Source organism: Cibotium barometz, chromosome 12 (genome assembly GCF_041138505.1).
Source record: "Cibotium barometz isolate CiBa-2024 chromosome 12, ASM4113850v1, whole genome shotgun sequence".
Lineage (NCBI taxonomy): Eukaryota > Viridiplantae > Streptophyta > Polypodiopsida > Cyatheales > Cibotiaceae > Cibotium > Cibotium barometz.
In genome coordinates this window covers 24,298,297-24,318,464 of record NC_141057.1, presented here as the reverse complement: position 1 = coordinate 24,318,464, position 20,168 = coordinate 24,298,297, and the positions used below count along the sequence as shown (strand labels likewise).

Genomic DNA, 20,168 nt, shown 5'->3' with positions numbered 1-20,168 from the left:
AACTAGAAAACACCTTATATGTATATATTTTTGTAACTCCATAATGAAAGAAAAACCATTTCAATTGCACACTTGTGTTACCTTACAAAACATTAAGTGGGACCACTTGGGCCTATTTGACAATAGGTGGGGATTGGTTGATCTTGGATAAAAATTGCTTATCCAATCCTCTCGGTTCACTTTTTAGTATATCTTATAAGGACCTCAAATCCACTTTAGGATCATGACCCAATAAGGTTGGTAGAAGTAGAAATGGTTCTAATGGATGATGATCATGCAAGGGGTGAAGTGAGGATGCCATACTTAATACTCAAGAAAAGAAGACCAAAGAAAGTGCTCAGGGATAGGGCATGAAGGGCTAGGGGACAAAGTGGAATAGATACACAAATATTTATCTTATTTGGAGTGGAATTGCAGACAAGGAAAGGTTTACAGTTAAAAGTTTGCCAAGAAAGGAAGGATGATAGTTATGGGAAACCATATGTGGGGACAAGGGATGATGACAATCATCTATGGTCAAAAGTTGGAATCTCGTCCTCACGTTTAGTAGAAGTGAATGTCATGTGCATGCACATGGACATGCTCATCCTAGGGCTAATCTCTAAAAGGGAGCATACAATTAGAAGATTTAGAGCATGAGGAGGGCACTAGAAGACACTAGGAAGGGTCCCTGTGGATCAAGACTTCGTCAGCCAAGTGTGAGGACCACTCTGGGCTAGTCAGCAGTATTTGTGAATTTTATGTCCATAGATGCTAGCCGATAGCAGTAGCTCAGGCAATCAGTAGCCAGCATACATTGGTGTTCCAAGGCCTATATAAAGGCTTATCCAAGAATTATTTAATTCATCTCATTCCTTTTAGGATTTGATCATAGATTAGGACTTTTAGAGTCCAAGACTACCTTTTCAAGGCATGCCTATGGTTACCAAGAACATGTACCCTTTTTGTAGTAGTACATGAATATACGTATTAGATCATTAGGCTCAACCACTAAGCACATGTCCCAAGAAGGTGTACATATCCATCAACAAAATGCAGCCAGGGTAGAAGATTGTGTGGTATGAACAACAGGCGAAGCTAGAGGAAAGCTTTTTTTCTGAACATGTACTCAGAACTAGTACATCAGTTAGCTCTTAGATCAGGTCCAAAGGCCTAGAATTAGGCATGATCAGTTCTTCCGGTAGGTCACCCATTAGCACCACTGTGTTAAGGGAAAGGGATAGCATGCATGGAAACAATAGTGGAAGAGATTCTTAGTTCTTAATCAAGAAATGCAGTGGAGTTTAGAAGTGGACATTGTTGAGCCAAAGTAGTGTCCATGGAGGATGGAAGGATGACATAGTATCCACCCCATCATGAAGTCTAGCTATGGGGATGTCGCATGCATGCCCATGCCATGGCATAAATCTCAGCATATTGAGCATATTCCATGGTTTAGACATCAATTAGCGCATTAGCAAGTTTAGGATATGGTCTTATGAGTAGTCCGCAACATCACAGGCACTATGAGCATTAGCATGAATAGTATCAAGGTCACACATCTGAACATTCAATGCTAAATTTATTAGGTCATGGTTATACAAACATGCCAATAGCCCCTACATCTAGCTGACTAGCATATTTGGGCGTATATAAGCTTTAGGCTTCATTTATTATAGAAATCACCTCTTCCCTCTTTTGGGCTTAGGTCATCATCTAGGTAGTAGAAGTGCATCAGGATCTCGTGTGCATGCACATGGACATGCTTATCCTAGGGCTAATCTCTCAAAGGCAGTAGATAAATAGAAGATTTAGGGCAGGAGAGGAGCATGGCACTGGAAGACACTAGGAAGGGTCCCTTTTGATCAAGAATTGGCTGATGAGCACCATTCAAGGCTGGTCAAAAGCAGTTATAGATTATATGTTCATAGATGCTAGGCCAACAGTAGTCAACAAGCACATATTGTCGTCCCTATGCCTATATAAAGGCTCAACCAAGAATTGTTTGATTCATCTCATTATTTTTTGGATTGGATCATAGATTATGAATTTTGGAGTCTGAGACTACCTTTTCATCACACCATGCCTATGTGGCTCTGCCAAGAATATGTACCCTTTTTGTACTATATGAATATATTGAAAATGCAGCTATCTCTTTCTCTTTCTCTTCTTTGCATTTTTCATCTATGTACCCTTTTTGTACTATATGAATATATTGAAAATGCAGCTATCTCTTTCTCTTCTTTGCATTTTTCATCTATGTGTTCCTATGAAAGGTGTTTAGGGCTAAAAATAAGACATGGAGCTTCCATGCATGTAAGATTGGTATAAGAGTTTCATGTTCAACAACAATGGTAAACATTGTTGGTCTCCTGGATGAAGGTGCATAGTCCAAGGTGAGTAACACAAGACATGGAAGAAGTTCCCAAGAGGTTGGTTGGTGTTGTTCCACAAGACCCAATAGGAATGGCAATCCTATGAGTCAGATGCCTCTTGGGACATACCATGAAAGGCTTTTAGGAAAATGGTTCCAAATAATAATGATCATCCAAGTGGTGGAGTGAGGATGCAAGACTTAATACTCAAGAAGAGAAGACCAAAAAAAGTGTTCACGAACACGGTATGATGGGCTAGGGGAAAAAGTGGAACAGATGCACAGATCTTCATCTTATTTGGAGTGGAATTGGAGACATGGCAAGGTTTTTAGTGAAAAGGTTACCATGAAGGAAAGGATGACAGATATGGGAGACCATATGTGGAGACAAGGGATGATAAGAGTCATCTAGGGTCAAAGGTTGGAATCCCATCATCAAGCTTAGCACAAGTGAATGTCATGTGCATGCACATGGACATGCTCATCCTAGGGCTAATCTCTAAAGGGAAACAGATAAACAAAAGATTAACGGCATGAGGAGGACACTAGAAGATTCCAAGAAGGTTTCCTTTAGATCAAGCCTTGGTTGGCCAAGTGTGGGGACCACTCTGGGCTCGTCGACACACAGCAGTCTCATTAATTTTATGTCCATAGATGCTAGCCGTCGATAGTAGCAACAGTAGACAATTAGCATATATTGGTGTCCCAACGCCTATATAAAGGCTTAACCAAGAATTATTTGATGCATCTCATTTCTTTTGGGATTGGATCATAGATTAGGACTTTTAGAGTCCAAGACAACCTTTTCAAGGCATGCCTATGGTGGCTACAAAGAGCATGTATCCTTTTTGTAATATACTAAAAAACACAGGTATTTCTCTCTCTTCTCTCCATCTCTTCTTTGTGTTTTCCATCTATGGTCATAAGCTTTAGCTCATATATATGCATAAGCTTATGCTTGTGCATAAACATACATACCCTCATATGCACATACATACATATGTATATTATAAACATAAAAAGCAATACAAAATCAATCATAGCCTCATAAAAGCACACACATACATAAGCTTATATATGTGCATGCATAAAAAGCAACACATGTACTTTGATATGCATGAAAAAAAAAATTAAATCAATAAATTTACTGGAAAGAAAACTTACGATCACTTAGGTGGAAGCTTCTTTTTTCATTACTCCTCCACAACCACCGCTTTGCCTTTATCACATGTTGGAGGTGCATCTTGAACTATTTCTAATTCCCGAATGGTCAAGGGAGCTTCCCTTGTGATTGGCCTCTCTCTCATCATATCAATTGATGCTTGGATGCATAGAATTCAATGAATCTGTCAATGTGTCTTCATCAAATCCTAAGTCTTGCAAGATTTGAGAACAAGCAAGAGTTACTTTCTTGGGTCCATGTGAGAAAGAGATCCTTGTTAAAAATCAATGTTCCCTCTTTGACCCATGGTTAAAAGAAATTCAACCAAGGTTCACTCAAAGATGGTAAAAATGATTCAGATAAGGTTCGCTCAAAGATGTATTCCAGATGGGGCCGACCAAAATGAAATAATGTTCTTCTTTACCAAAGTATTTGTTGTGGTCCTATAATTTTTGTTATGGAAATTTGATAGACTGATTGTAAGAGGCTGGTGCACACTGCAGAGGGAATCAATAAAATGGGCATCTGGAGTCCGGCATGTTTACAAGAGCCGGAGGGCAAAGCTTGATACAACGCACACGCCGGAATTTCTAGGCTTGCCGACAGGGGCATGGTCGACGGTAGGAGGGGAGGAGAATGCGGGGGAGGGAGTGGTGATCGGAGTCGTGGATACCGGCATTGACGCCTCGCATCCCAGCTTCCAGAACAATGATCCATCCAAGCCATACAATACAACGCTACCGCACTTCCACGGCCAGTGTGATGTCGGGCCCATGTTCCCCACGGGGTCCTGCAACGGAAAGCTCATTGCAGCTCGCTTCTTCAACAAGGCCGCCAAAGCCTCTGGAAGCTTCAATGCCTCACAGGACGTGGAGTCGCCTTTTGATCAGGACGGCCATGGAACGTAAGTGCTTTCTACCAAAGAAATACTTGCATGCTCGCAGAGACACAGAGACAGAGAGAGAGAGAGAGACAGAGAGAGAGAGAGAGAGAGAACAGCCGACTGTATTCAATGGAAACAACAGTTATAATAAATGCGCGTCGAGAGAGAGAGAGAGAGAGAGAGAGAGAGAGAGAGAGAGAGATCCCTATTCAATGGAAACAATGCATGAATTGAAACTTGAATTTACCAGCTTTGTGTCACAGGCACACTGCATCTACTGCAGGAGGAAATCACGGCATCCCAGTTATCGTGAATGGTGTGAATTTTGGAAATGCGAGTGGTATGGCTCCACGTGCACGGTGAGTATAACCATCATGATTTGATAAAACGAATGTCTGCAGGAAAATTTGTATATCTAACACAGCTTTAGGTCACCACAGTATTGCAGCCTATCGTTGTCTTTACTCGAACTCGGCAGAGGAAGCTGATGTAGTGGCAGCTATTGAGCAGGTAACATAGCAATTCTCTCTCACGATCTTGCCCCATAACTCTACAAAAGGACCAGGAGGCCTGCCTAGTGTTTACAACAAATTATCATAATCATCACTATAAAAATCTCAAAAACATTATATCTTACTTAAATCCCACTATGTTTTGTTAGTTTGACTAGTAGGATTGCCTTTATATCTCAGTTTAAATTATATCTTCTAAGATACATAATTATCTTTCTGTTTTTGTCTCATTAAATGTACACCTAAAGGCATAGCCCCTCTCTCTCTCTCTCTCTCTCTGAAACTTGTATTCGAATATGATGAATAAATATTGCATTCTTTTTTCTTTCAAATGTGGTTGATGTTGTTGGTTGGGGGGAGGTATATGCAGGCTGTTGAAGATGGGGTGGATGTCATAAGCATTTCTCTTAACTTTGATCCACCAACAGACAACATCACTTCTTTCTTATCAGCATTCAATGTGGCCTTGCTGCATGCTGCAAGAGCTGGTGTTTTCACGGCCAACTCAGCAGGAAACAATGGGCCACGTGCAAGCTCAATGAGATCCAATGCACCCTGGACCATGACTGTGGGTGCAAGCACCACTGATCGAACATATCCACAAGGCATCACCTTGGGAAATAATGTGACCGTAACGGCGCGAACTTTATCATGTAAGTACATGTATGATGCCACATGACAGCTTTGATGATAAGTTTGTGAACTCATTATAAGATGGGTTCTCATTATTTTATGGACAGGGGGATTTACAATGCTCGAAAAAAACTATATATATATATATATATATATAGTTGAAAAACTTCCATTTCACAAAACTGAAGGTTTGAATGTCTATCAATTTTAAAAGTATTGTTACTAAAACCTCTTAAAAAACACCACTTTGTATATCTTCAGTCTCAAAAATTTGAGGTTATTTGAAAGGTGTAATTACACCTTAACTAGGTATTTTTCTAGCTCTGAAGGGAAATGAAAGGGCAAAGATAGAGGAGATGAAATGTAGAAAGATGAGATAAGTATTTTAATATCATACACTTCAATTCATATGACGCCACAAAAGTGGAGGGAATGGGATTTAAACTAAGAATCTCTCACTTAGGAGCCTAATTCTTATATTTTCACTATTATTGCATACACTACAACTCTTACAATGACATGGAAGTTTAGGAAATGGGGTTTAAACCAAGAATTTCTTACTCAGGAGCCTAGTATTGCAACCGATACACAAACACTCGATAGTGAAAGAAAGGTTGCAGGCTCCTGGAGCTAGTGACCAAGTGAAAATAAGGATTGACTTTTCTCGCCCTTCAACTTTTAAGGCCCAAGATCCTTCAATAAAGCCATTGATGATGGTGATATCCTATATAAGGTATTAGGAGATTTATCCTTATTATGCTGTAACGGACGAGCTTAGAAGAGCATACATAATGTAATCCTATGAGCATATATAACTCTCTCTATCATTGTCATGGGGAGGTCATGGGTCGATAGAAAACAAATATGGAGCATTGAATTGGGACTCCTTTCTTTTCAAGAATATATATCTCCTTGATTCGCATGGCACCATCATCGATTGAATTCTATAAAAGCTAATGTGGCTGCAATTCTTGCAGTAACCTCCTGTCAATTTCACAAGTAGGAATATGATGTGTTGACCAAGCTCTTATTTTTTTTGGTTGTCTCTATCAAGATTGGAATGGATGCCTCCCTAAGATAATGATGGTTGGGAAAGGTAGGGCCCCAACAAAAAATTTTGCACATTTTCCCAAGCGTAATGGTCGTGGGTCGGTCGAGGCTGTATCCGAGGCGTTCAATCGCCTTGCATTAAATTAGGAAAATGCTCTAGGATGCTGACATGTCACATCATGGAATTTTTGGCATTCTAGTTACTGAGCTATCTTTATATGGCTGAGCACTAGGTCGTCGTCCCTCCTACTTGTTGATGTGCTTACAAGGCCTCAACTGTAATGGGTCGGCCTTTCCCAAGGGAAGAGGGGCCACCAGCTATAGCGATGGCTCCCAATCTTCCTCCTAGGAAAGGCGTCTCGATGGCCTTTCCATACTACAAAAATGTTGGGGAATTAGGGCTTGATAAAAGCTTCTTTTTTTTACCGGTCAAAATAAGGACATGCTTATAAACTAACAAATTGTGCCGGTATTTGAACTAAAAACTAGTAAATTTGAATCTTTTTTTTAAGGGCTTGATATATTTCTAGGGGAGTTTTTCAAATTTCAGGCAGTAAAAATAAATTGGAATGCTGTTTTTGTGTAGCCTAGGGGAATTGTTTCCCACAATCTTTCCCTGATTCAGAATAATAATAAATTGATTTTTGAGTTAGATGTAGTGGTTCCATATTCCAAGATTCTACTAATTAGAAGTTCACATTTTTGCTTGTATTAAATCATATGGAAGAGACAAGCACATCAACGACTAAAGAATTTAATTTCTTTGTATGAAATTTTTCAATTGACTTTCTTTAATAACTTTGTTATTTTCCTTGAGTTTGAGGGTCATTCTTTTTTCACTGGTTAGAGGAAAGGTTACTGATTTCCCTTGGTGTACTTCAGTCGGAACTCCGGCGGAGATCATGTACCCAATTATTGGTGCAGAGAGTGCTTTAATTGGAGAGCGATACTCACAAGATATCGATTTTCCTTGTAAGGATTCTGGATATTACAACAAGACTTTAATCCAGGGAAACATTATCCTCTGTGTTTTCTCAAATTATGATCAGGACTTCATCATGAACAACTCAATTTTACTGCAAGTGGAGAAAACTGCAAAAGATCTTGGCGCGGTGGGATTCGTTCTGGATATCAGCAATGTATCGGATGGCGGCATGGAGCTTTTCATTGTGGAAACACCTGCTGTTGTGCTCGACTTTACTGAAGACGTGCAGGCAAGACAACCTTAATTAGAAAAGCAAGCAAAAAGCTCATTAGTTTACGTTAAACTGATGCACAATAAGCCTTCTTCTTTGATCAAAATCATTTGTGTTTGCCATCGCTGCTGCAGGCATTTTACAGTTATTACAATTTTACTGTAAACCCAGTTGGAAGAATTGAGGGGAACGTGGATGGGGAGTTCACTTTAAGGGCGCCTATGGTTACCAGTTTCTCGGCGCGAGGTCCTGCTTATGCAAATTTTGTCAGCGAGCAACCCATCAATTTGTTGAAACCTAACATTATCGCTCCAGGGGATTCCATATGGGCTGCTTATAGTTTAGCGGCTCCAGTCGAACAAGCACCAGAATACGCCGGTAAATTAATATCTTTGCCTAAATAACATCTCATTCTTTCTATTATGAATCCGAATTAATTATCGATCTACAAATATAGCCATTTACTATCATCAATTATCTTAAATTGCGACGAGAGAGACAGAGATGTGATTACTAAAAATTACATGCAACAAGCACCGGAACATGTAGGTAAATTAATATATCTCCATCTAATAGATCCAACAATTTTGATTATAAATGCAAATTATCAACCTACAAATTAAGCCATTTCCTATCACCAATCATCTTACATTTTATAGACTGCAATTCCACTAGCTGTAAAGCTATTTCTTTTCCGTTTTTTAAAACTTCGTTTTTGAGAGAGAGAACACACAAAAGAGATTAAAATGTGCGGATTATGTGTCTCTGTGTGAACTAATGTACGTATTAACCCTAGTGAATGAGAAATTATGTATGTACATGTGAACTTTACATATTATTTGGGTATGTGTATGCACGTGTGGGTATGCATATGTGCATCAACATGTGAACGTGTTTGATTATGTGCATGTATGTACTTTTATTTGTGTGCAAGAGATCATTTGATTTTGTGCATGTGTGTACTTGTGTTTGTGTGCGAGAGATCATTATATAAATTTCTGGCAATATGCTCTTTCTATATGACCATCTTATATAAAATTTAGGTGATCTTCTCTTGCTATATTTAATCACCTAGTTACTCCACCTTTAATAATGATAACTCTTCTCATCGTCCCTTCAAAGTGCCCCATATGAAGTCTTGGCCGTGTTTATTAAGACCATTCTCATACCTTTCATTTCTCCCAACACCGTCTAAGTCCAAATAATTACTTTATGCACTTTATAGGTGACTCATAAACTAGGATCTCCAACCATGATGATACTATGCAGTTTTCTAATGAAGTTTGTATAAATTACACAAAAGTAAAGGTAATGCTTAGGCTTCAAAAGAAACATAAGATTGGGAAACACTTGGGGTCTTCAACCGTGATGATCCTATGCAGTTTTCTAATAAAGTTCATATAAACAACAAATATAATGCTTAGACTTGAAAAGAAACATAAGCTTGGCAAACGCTATACATTACAAAACAACAAATATAATGCTTAGACTTGAAAAGAAACATACGCTTGGCAAACACTGGGGTTGGGGACGATAGCCACGTAAATAAGGTGGCCAAACCCTTTTGCCTCCCAGACATAGGCTCAATCAATACTGGACCACCCCTCCCCCTCACTCCACAAAGCAATGATTAAAATGTGTGTGATGTGCTCGTCGCGAGAGAGAGAGAGAGAGAGAGAGAGAGAGAGAGAGAGAGAGAGAACATTTATAGTATGCATTATAATGATTAAGTGATAATGAAGAGAGCACACTATGACGGATAGCCCGCTCGCTGAAGCTCCCGCCCCCCCCAGCTCTGCGCACCTTCGCCCCCCCCCCTTTGCCGCTGCGCCCCCTCTCTCCTGCCTCGCTGCTGCGACGCCCCCCCCTTTTTTCGCCTGTTTCGCCCCCTCCCCTCTGCGCCTTTGCGCCTGCCCCCCCCGCTGCTGCCTGCTCGCTATCCCCCCCCCGCTTCCGCCTGTTCCCCCCCCCCCGCTGCCGCCCTTTTCGCCATCCCCCCCGCTTCCTCCTGCTCGCCATCCCCCCCCCGCTTCCGCCTGCTGGCCCCCCCGCCGCCTCGCTCTCACCTCGCCCGCCTCCACTCAGCAGCGCCCCCCCCCCCTCTCCTTCTCGCGTTCGCCGCCCCCCCCCTTCCCTCCTCTGTCGCGCTGCCTATCCCCCCTTGGGGGTTTGTGGTGTTTTTTTCCTCTTCGTCATCCGTCTTCCGCTTCTTGGTGTGCAGCCCGCTTCTTGCTGGGGTTTTTCGCTTTCGCCTCGCCTTCGCTTGAGCTTCAGACTCTGATGGAGACTCCTCCCGCCTCGCCTCAGAGGGACTCTTCCGCAGCCCCCTCGCCCGCCCCCGAGGTCATCCCCATCAGGCTTTCTCTTTCGCCGGAAGAGGAAGCGAGCCTCACCGCAGAGGTGGAACGCCTTCAGGCTCACTCCACCATCTGCCGTATAGTCGGCACTCGCCCCAGCAGAGGGGAGATCAGGGATCTACTTCAGGCTCGCCTTCTTGCAGATGTGGGCAAGATCCTTGATGTACAGCTCTTGGGCCGGGGACATTATCAGATCGAGTTCGAGGCCGCCCAGAGCGTTGCCAAGGTCCTTGCCATGAGTCCTCTGGATATCAGGGGTGCTCGGGCTTTCTTCAGGCCTTGGCAGCATGGATTTGACCCAGCTGCGGCAGAGCAGGGAGAGCGCCTCTTCCATATTACAGTTTGTTTCCCTGGTCTCCGCCGGGAGTATCTTCCGCTCCTCTCCAGGCTCGGAGCATTGGTGGGCTCGGTTCTTGAGACGGGCCCCTCAGCAGCTTCAGTGGTGGCCAGAGCAGCTGGGCTACCTTCGGTCAGAGTGTTGGTATCTGACATCTCCTCCCTTCCTAAGGTCATTCAGCTACCTAGGATAGGGGGGGGGTGGATAGATCAGAGAGTGGAGTTCTCGGGGCTCCCGAACCAGTGCTTCATTTGCAGGCAGGTCGGTCATTTGGCCAAGGCCTGCCCTCGCAGGAGACCTCGGCCCTCACCACAGCAGCAGGCCACGGATGGCCCGCCCACAGATTCGGCTCGGCAGGCTGCCTCAGGGACACCTGCTCAGGCCACAGAGACCTCGGAGTGGCAGCCTGGACAGGGGCGCCGTCGAGGGAGACAGCCACAGCAGCACGCCCAGGTACCGCTGCAGCAGCAGCAACAGTCTCAGCCTCACTGGGTTCCCGTGAGGAACAGATTTGCTCCCCTTCAGGAGGAGACCCCTGCAGCGACCGAGGACCAGGAGATGCCAGCTCCCCCTCCTTCACCTCCCCCACACCCATCCCCTCCCACCGCCTCGCTTCCACCTTCGCCTCCTCCCGTCCCCGCTCCGGCCTCGGCAGCGGCTCCCTCTCCTCCTCCCTCGCCTCCCCCTCCTCCCCCTCCGCCCGCCTCGCCTTCCCGGGAGGTTCTGGCAGCTCCCTGGCGCTCACCTGCAGTCCGGAGGGCGCTGAGCACTGACCTCGCTCGAGCATCTCAGAGGAGACCTATGCCGATTAGGGCCTCACGGATTTCATCTATCCGCAGTCGGCTGAGTCGTCTCGGCATTCGACAGCGCTCGGCGGCGTTTGATTATACCTTCACACGGCTTTTTGGAGCAGAGGGCCCCCATGAGCCAGCACCCATCCGAGTGCATGTAGTGATACCCCCGGCCCGCGGGGAGGAGGCACTAGACTCAGCGGTGGCCTTCTCGTTCCCTCTATGTGGACCTTGTGATCGGGAGTGGACTCTAGAGCTCGCTCTCAGCACGTTGAAGACTCAGGCAGTTGAGTTTTCTCATCACATGAGCGACTTGGAGGTTACAGATGTGCTAGGCCGACTTTGGGAGTTGGCTCATTTTGTCTTGGATCCCGAGGGAGTGGATACATCCGGGATTCGGCATTTGGTCGTGCGCATAGTTGCAGATTTGGCACGCGACCCAGGATATGTGAGTATTCACGAGGTTACTATGTCCGAGCAGGAGGCAGTCGTCATGGGTCACAGCCACTGGCGCCTGATCCGGGATACTTGCAGTACTCCGGGTGGGCAGACTCGCAGCCGTTCGGATGGGGACTACTCTCCATCCAAGCCGCTTGCGAAGGCCTGCCGCACGGCTGAGACAGCCTCCACCTCAGTAGGACATCCATGAGGATCATCTCATGGAATGTACAGGGCCTTGGCGGAGCACACTTTGTACGCTATCGAGGCTGCTTGAGGCAGGAGCTACAGAGATGCCTGGTTGGTGGCAGCATTGACATTCTGATGATGCAGGAGCATCACTTGGGAGAGAGCAGGATCCGGAGATATGGTTCGGTGATGCCTGGTAGATGGGATACTTTCTGGTCTGCAGGGTTTGGTCCTTTGGGAGGACAGGGAGGAGTATGCATGGTTATTGCAGATGCATGGCGGCAGGCCATTGTGGATCGAGGGATCATTGTGCCTGGTAGAGCACAGTATGTCATTCTGAGGATGCATGATGAGCTATTGGGTGTGCTCAACATCTATGCGCCCAATCATGCTAGTGCCAGAGCAGAGTTCTGGACTCAGGTTACAGATGCATTGCCAGAGGCCGCACATTGGTGTGTTGGGGGAGACTTCAACATGCTTGAGGACCCGGCAGATAGGGTGGGAGGCAGTCATGTAACAGTGCACGGCACGGAGCTTGCAGCTTGGGACCGGTTTTGTATGACATTGAGGATCACTGATGCATGGCAGCATGGGGCTTTCTCCCGGTCTCAGGACAGTCTTAGTTTCTCTCGGTCGGATCGCCGGCAGGGAGGGACTAATCTATCTCGGATTGATCGCTTTTATGTGGGCGATTGGTTGGGGGAGCGAGGGGGCTCCGTCGGCATTCTTGCTGGCACCTCATTTTCAGATCATGCGCCAGTTATACTGACTTTGGAGGAGGGGACACGGGAGCCCAGCTTGCAGTTGAGGATCCCAGAGAGGGTACTTGCAGACCCCAGTCTCGCTGAGGACATTGAGAGGATCTGGCATGATAGTCAGTGCTCTGACCAGGATGCAGCGGGCCAGTGCGCCCAGGGACTCATTGATCTTAGCTCTTTTCTACACGCTGCAGCTTTGACACGACTGGGAGAGATTCGCGAGCGGGAGCAACGGCTGAGACGCAGCCTTGCTTCGCTACAGCGCCTTCAGGAGCAGCAGCCTGCATGTGAGTGGGTGGCGTCCCAGCTGAGCCAGGCACGCCAGGAGGTTAGAGAGGCAGAGGAGCAGAGACATGAGTTTTACTATCGTCGTCAGGCCTCTCAGTGGACGCAGCTTGGTGATAGAGTGACTGGGGAGTTTTTTGAGATCACTGGACCACGTCATGCGCGAGCAGGGGTTCGCCAGCTTGGTAGACCGGATGGCTCGATAGCTACTGAGCTCGGGGAGATCAGAGCCATTGCCACTGCTTTTTATCGTGACTTGCTTTCAGCGGAGCCAGCCACTGAGGATCGAGATGTATGCAGACAGACAGTGTGGGCCCATGTGCAGAGGAGGGTCACAGACCATATGCGCACAGTTCTAGGTGCGCCTCTGTCAGAGATTGAGCTTGCCGAGGCCTTGAGGGTCCTGCCGCGACATAGTTGCCCAGGGGAGGACGGACTGACGCCGGCCTTTTTTATGCGCTATTGGGACCTTCTGGGGCCAGGCCTCCGCAGGGGCTTTCAGCATGTTTTGGATACTGGGGTGATGCCACAGAGCTTTTCAGAGGGCTTGATCTATCTTATCCCCAAGGGGGAGGGAGTATCGGATGACATTCGGCATTGGAGGCCTATTACGATCCTCAATACTGTATACAAGGTCTTGGCAAAGGCCTTGAGTTTGAGGATCCAGCCCTTCCTGGGGGAGTTGATTCATGCTACTCAGACAGGATTTGTCAAGGAGCGCAGTATCCTTGACAACATCTTTACTTTTTGGGAGGCGACGGCCCGAGCTAGGTTTCTTGGCGAGGACTTGGTCGTGATGCTTCTCGATTTTGAGAAGGCATACGATAGAGTTGATTGGGGATTCTTAGAGGGCACTATGCTGCGCCTGGGCTTTGAGCCAGGATGGATCAGAGGGGTGGCAGCTCTGTATTCCACAGCTCGCAGCCAGGTGCTGATTGCAGGAGGTCGGGGGCCGAGTTTTGAGCTGACCAGATCAGTCCGTCAGGGGTGTCCTCTCGCCCCTTTCCTTTTTCTCTTCTTTGCGGAGGCTATGAGTATGTATTTGACGGCAGAGGAGGTTGGTTTGAGAGGACTTCAGCTCCCAGTCCGGGGGGAGGATTTGCTTGATGCAGAGTTTGCAGACGACACGGGCTTATTTTTGCATGGCCAAGAGGCCAATCTTATTCGGGCAGAGCAGTCGCTTCAGGTTTTTAGTGCAGCTTCGGGAGCATTGATCAATTGGCGCAAGACAGTGGCCTTTTGGATCAGTAGTGCTCCCACTCCGGCATGGAGTCCGGACCCCGGTTTTAGATGGATTCCTTCCGGCACAGCAGTGCGGTATTTGGGATGCCAGATTGGCCTCGATTTGTCACCTGAGCAGCAGATTGCCCCGCTTCTTCTGAGCATTCGGAAGAAGCTATTGTATTGGAGTACAGCTCGACTATCCTTGGCTGGGAGGGTGGTGGTGGCAAATCAGGTGCTGTTAGCGACTATGTGGTACATTACGTCTTGCTGGATTTTCTCGAGCTCTTGCATCAGCCAGGTACAGAGGCTGATCAGGAACTTTCTGTGGTCTGGGCGGGACGGTCAGCCAGCCCGGGCAAAGGTTGCATGGGCAGTTATTACACTTCCGCTGGCTCAGGGCGGTTTGGGCATTATAGATCCAGTCGATCAGAGTAGAGCCTTATTGGGGAAGCTTATTGTTCGGGGGTTGCTTCCAGGCGCTGAGCCTTGGAAAGAGCTCCTCTTGCAGCGACTGCAGGCCCGGGCGCCTCTTGCAGGGGGTACTTGGGCACCAGAGATTCGCTGGATATTCATAGAGATGAGGAGGACAGGCCTCAGTAGAGGATGGGAGGACAGATTTGCTTTGAGTATCCTGCGAGCTTGGGAGCTACTGAGACCGGGGCTCTCTCAGCGGCCTCCGTCTTGTGTTGAGGAGCGGGCCAGGCAGCCGCTCATCTGGAGCCCAGCGGTTCGTACAGAGCAGGGTCATATGCTGGGTTCTCGGCCTCGTCTAGCCTGGGGACCTTTAGCGGCAGGCCCAGCTCGTAGTTTTGGAGACTGGCAGGCTTTCTGCAGTCTACCAGAGGAGACCCAGGTGGAGAGGCTGAGTCACTTCAGAGGGGGGTTGATTATGAGGGATGATATTCGGGAGGCACTTACAGAGGAGTGGTTCACACCTCTCGAGCCAGTGGCCCCACGGTGGATGGGTGCCTTCACACAGTTGGAGATCCTGATTGCTGTCAGAGCTAGCACTGAGGATGGCAGATGCCTCTATTATGAGATTCAGGATGAGGGCCGACTCCAGAGAGTGGAGGTGGAGTCGCCTTTGGTTGCAGAGTGCACCTTTCAGAGGATTCGGGTAGTGGCTGCCGCTTCTCGGAAGTGGCATATTGACCCCGACCCTGCTGACGTGCTCCCGGATTGGCGCATATGGGCATATGCAGCGCGCCCCTTGGCCCGGCTGCAGTGGGACCCCGGAGAGTACGAGTGGCATGATCCTTATGCATCCCTTGAGGCCACAGAGATCACATTTTTCCAGTATACTGTTCGGCTGGGACGGCATATCTTGACGGCGAGGAGGACGGTTTCTCCAGCGGCATCGGGGCATTGGCGATTGCAGGGACTATCACAGGAGTTCCTGGAGGATTTCTGGGCTCGGCTCTGGGCTAGTCGACACGCCCGCAGGATCTCGGCTTTTCAGTGGCTGGTCGCCCACAGGGGCTCAGCAGTTGGCACTTGGCTTGTTTACAGCGGTCTCACGGCGGCCTGCGTCCGATGCGGCCACCCTATGGAGACACAGAGACATTGCCTTTGGGACTGCCCTCAGGCTCAGCAGATTTGGCTGCGGATGCTGCGTATTCTGGCCCCCCTCTCTCCAGAGGGTATGTTTACGTGGGGTGCCGCTGCTTGGTCGACTTCGTCAGGGCCTGCTATGGGCTATGAGATGGAGCAGGGCAGTCAGGCCATCAGCTTTATTAGGGGCCAGCCTCGCCTGGTTCCGGCACCGGATTACTCGTCCGCCAGCTGGACACAGGAGAGGGATTTACGATGGGAGCTCCTCAGCAGCCTCACCATCTGGTTCACCTGGAGGGCCCGGTGCTTCACGGCCTTTGAGGGGAGATTGGAGCCACCAGCAGAGACTGTTCGAGGGATTTGGCAGGAGTTGATCCACACCCTGCGAGGACAGTACGACCGCATCCGGGGAGACTCGGATGAGGCGATCTTACGGCGCCAGGCCTTTCATACCACTTGGCGCTGCGGCCCGTTCTACACCCTACACACGGGATCCCCCCGTTGGCACTACAGGCCACCTGTTTGGCTCTTCCCCCCCCCCATTGTATGATTTAGCCGTTCAGTCCTTTAGACTGATGTTTGTATTTTGCAGCACCTAGGGAGAGTCTCCCGGGCTGCCATGATGTATTCACTGCTCTTCTCTCTGTTAGGAGCAGGAGAGATCTCTTTTGTAGCCCTACGGGCGTTTTTTACATAACTAATGAAAGGATCTTTTCTTGGAAAAAAAAAAAAAAAAAAAAAAAAAAGAGAGCACACTATGTTCTTCACTATGAGACTTTCTTTAATGAGCCTCGAGGAGAGTACCAAGTAGCCTTCTAATTTGGATTCAAACCAAGAGTATTTTTTTGTTTTCATCGAACAAAGAGCTTTGATAATGCACTATACCAAATGGATTCTCGCACATTAACTTCCCCTTTTTCTCTCTTGTAATTTTATTCCAAGGATGTCATTGTCATCAAAACATATTGATTTATGCCTCCCTTCTTATGCATATACATGCATGCCGATCATAAAACAAGGTTTGTAGAAGATCTATCATCAAGAAGGTAGTTCTCCAATCGGCCACTAAGTTTGTTCTCCTATAGGCCCCTAGTGGCCTCAAGAGACGGTCCTATAGCCATTTTTCCTCACCCAACATGATGGCCATCGAAGCCCAATATGTGCACAGAACTTCTACCACCACTTATAACCACCATTCACCAACACAACATGAAATTTGGCCTTGGCGCTTGGCCCTTAGGCAATAAAATCCAAGCTATAGGCACTTCAAAATTGGTAGTAAAGCACTAGACTCTCAATCTCCTCAATTTTTGGGGTTTACCAAATAGAAACACGGTTATCTCACTCTAATTAAATCCTCAATAATGGGTAAAAATTTAGCTTGTACAAAAAACAAAATCCATTTCTTATCATTAGACTCTCAATCTCCTTAATTTTTGCGGTATTACCAAAACAAACCAAAAAAAAAAACTCACTCGACTTAAATATTCTCAATAATGGCAAAAGCAACTTTAGCTTGTATGATAGACCCCCTCTCTCTTAAATTTATGAATAATGGCTCTTGCCCATCAATTGGATGATAAGGTGAGACAAAGTATTCCCATCTTTGTTATACATCTTTGTATGGTTGTGAAAAATTTAAATTACAATTTTTCGTTGTCAAAACTATCATATGGCATTATGTGCATGTCACAACCATAACTTATTATTTTCATCTTTATGGTGTCATGACTCATGATAGCACCAATGTGTCGATAGCATGAATCATGGCCACACCAATGTGTGGGTGGCATGACCACCTTGTGGGTGTTACAAAACAAGTCACGACAATTATCAATTTTTTAAAAATCTTTTTTGTTGTTGGACAATGAGAGCCAATGACACTAAAATGACCATGTGGATGACGCCACTTATCATAATCACCATTTTATGACACTACATGTGTATGTTAGAACAATCATGCCCATTCTAACTAGGATTTAAACCACAACTTCCAAATTGAGATGTTTGATTTGAAAGGACTAGGCTAATAATGCCTTGAATAGATTACCTATCATTAAATGTCTTAATCTTCTTATTCTTATCTTTTTGTTGTTGTATACAGGTGCTAGATTTGCTTGTTTATCAGGAACAAGTATGGCAGCTCCCCATGTAGCTGGAGTAGCCGCTCTCATTAAACAAATGAACCCAATGTGGAGCCCTGCAGCCATTGCCTCTGCACTATCTACTACAGCAACTACAAAGGATAACATGAGAATGCCCATCACTAATCAAGGATCTACAAAGCACCCACATGGAACCCCATTTGACTATGGATCTGGATTCCTCAATGCCAAAACTTCTCTTGACCCTGGATTTGTTTTTGAAGCAGGTTTTATTCTATGCTTAAGCATGATTAAATAATAATAATATCTACCTTATTTTGCATATATAAAATAAACTATAGCACATGACTTCACATCTAGATTCCTCAATGCCAAAAATTCGCTTGATCTTGGATTTGTTTTTGGTGTAGGTTATTGCATGCTGAAGTGAGTTTTTGAAAATAATTTGCAAATATCTACCTTGCTTTGCATATATAAAATGAACTATAGCACATCTCTCATGGCACAAGTTATTAAGAATAAACTAATTCAAAAAAGTAAAATTATGGACACAAGTTATTCAAAAAATAAATTATCCACTTTGGTTTTCAAAGTCATATAACTATGTAAACCACCTATAACAAGTAAAAGAAGTTAGATTGGGCTTTTAAAATAAGAATGTGAGATCATTTTAAATTCAATGTTTGTGTGGACAAAAATTAACAATAACTTATTATTAAAATTTCCCTTTCATTGTTGTGTCAATCAATCTTCTTCTCATGGGTTTAGTTCCTAATGGGATTTGAAAAGTTTTATTTCTTTAGATTTTACAAAAGAAATCTCATCTTCATTTACTTTATTAAAGGATGGATTAGATGTAGAATTTTAATTTTGTTATTCCTTATAAAGGAACCTTATTTCATTTATTCTTTTTAATGATGACGTGGATGTAGGATTTGAAGACTACATCAACTTTGCATGCTCTGTACCAGGAGTTAGTGAGGATGAGGTCTATAGAGCAATAGGGATAAGGTGCCATGACCCCATAAGCAATGTATCTGATTTAAACATGCCATCACTAACCATCGCACTCTTAACTCGGAGCCTTCAATTGACAAGGAAGATTACAAGTGTAGCTAAAACTATGGAAACATACAATGCTAATGTGAAACATCACCATCACAATCCTCTTATTGAAGTGAGTGTTTCACCAGAAACTTTTAATCTCCAACCTGGATCATCCCTAAACCTTAACTTCAATCTCTCCATACCTACATTGTCTACTAGTAGCTCACTTCACCACCAAAAATTTCAATTTGGTGAGATTGCTTTTCATGGAGACCAAGGCCACTCTCCTAGAATCCCATTTGCCATCTCTTCTACTCTCCACACCTAATCTCCCGTACTGCTTGATTAAGCATTGAGCATGAATCTTCAAAAACTCTACCTTATATTTCATGTGTGATCAATTCATGTAGAGATAATGTGTTATCTTAAATTAAGGAATTGAACCTAAATGTGTTATCTTAAATTAAGGAATTTTTGGGTCATTGATTATGTGAAAATTTTAAGATAACGCTATATGCATAATAAACTCAATATTCTCAAATTCAAACCATTGAATCTCTTACATATTCACCCGAACAAGTGTTTTTAATCCATAGGTTGCATTGTTTGAATGGGGTACCAATGTGGTCCATTTAACTAAATCATTTGTGTAAGGGTTCCAACAATGCTATATCTTGATGTTTCCCTTATCCCCTTTCCTAGTTACCTCCTCACCTTATAACCACTCTCCTTGATCTAGCATGGCTCTGTGTGTGTGTGTGTGTGTGTGTGTGTGACATCGGCAAACTTCATGATGGAGGCTCCTAAGGAAGTGGAGTCAGATCATATTTTCTGTGAGGAGAGAGAGAGAGAGAGAGAGAGAGAGAGAGAGAGAGAGAGAGAGAGAGAGAGAGAAACCCACAACCCAATGTAACTTGCCCCAATAGAGTAAAGCCACCTCTGAGCCACTGATGATATAGGCCATGTGGTAGATGTATGTGTGAGCACGAGCACTTGTAGTAGCCTTGGACATATAGAGAGAGAGAAAGAGAGAGAGAGAGAGAGAGAGAGCGAGCGAGAGAGAGAGAGAGAGAGAGAGAGAGAGAGAGAGAGAGAGAAGAGAGTGTGTGTCAAGGACTATAAGTTTAGGGACTCGAGGCACTAGTCATGGTAAGAGGGAAACTTGGTATAGGGTCCAGGTGCGCTAGGATTATTCACTTGAGGGGAGGTGTTGAAATATAAATGTGAATAGGGTGTGTGCGGGAGCAAGCCCATAGCAAAAGGCTATAAAAGAGAATCTGTAAATGTGAGAGAAGCT

General features: G+C 45.4%; 1 protein-coding gene across 1 annotated transcript in view; it reads left to right on the top strand.

Moving 5' to 3' along the window:
- Nucleotides 1-19,258, top strand: part of LOC147633202 (subtilisin-like protease SBT2.5) — a 56,080-nt gene extending 36,822 nt beyond the window's left edge. The window contains exons 3-10 of the mRNA XM_086806232.1: nt 4,019-4,419; nt 4,662-4,757; nt 4,839-4,908; nt 5,281-5,563; nt 7,476-7,807; nt 7,924-8,167; nt 17,824-18,090; nt 18,757-19,258. Coding sequence (XP_086662358.1) covers nt 4,019-4,419; nt 4,662-4,757; nt 4,839-4,908; nt 5,281-5,563; nt 7,476-7,807; nt 7,924-8,167; nt 17,824-18,090; nt 18,757-19,199 — 2,136 coding nt within the window. The 3' untranslated portion in view covers nt 19,200-19,258. The remainder of the gene's footprint in view (nt 1-4,018; nt 4,420-4,661; nt 4,758-4,838; nt 4,909-5,280; nt 5,564-7,475; nt 7,808-7,923; nt 8,168-17,823; nt 18,091-18,756) is intronic.
- The last annotated feature ends 910 nt before the right edge of the window (nt 19,259-20,168 follow it).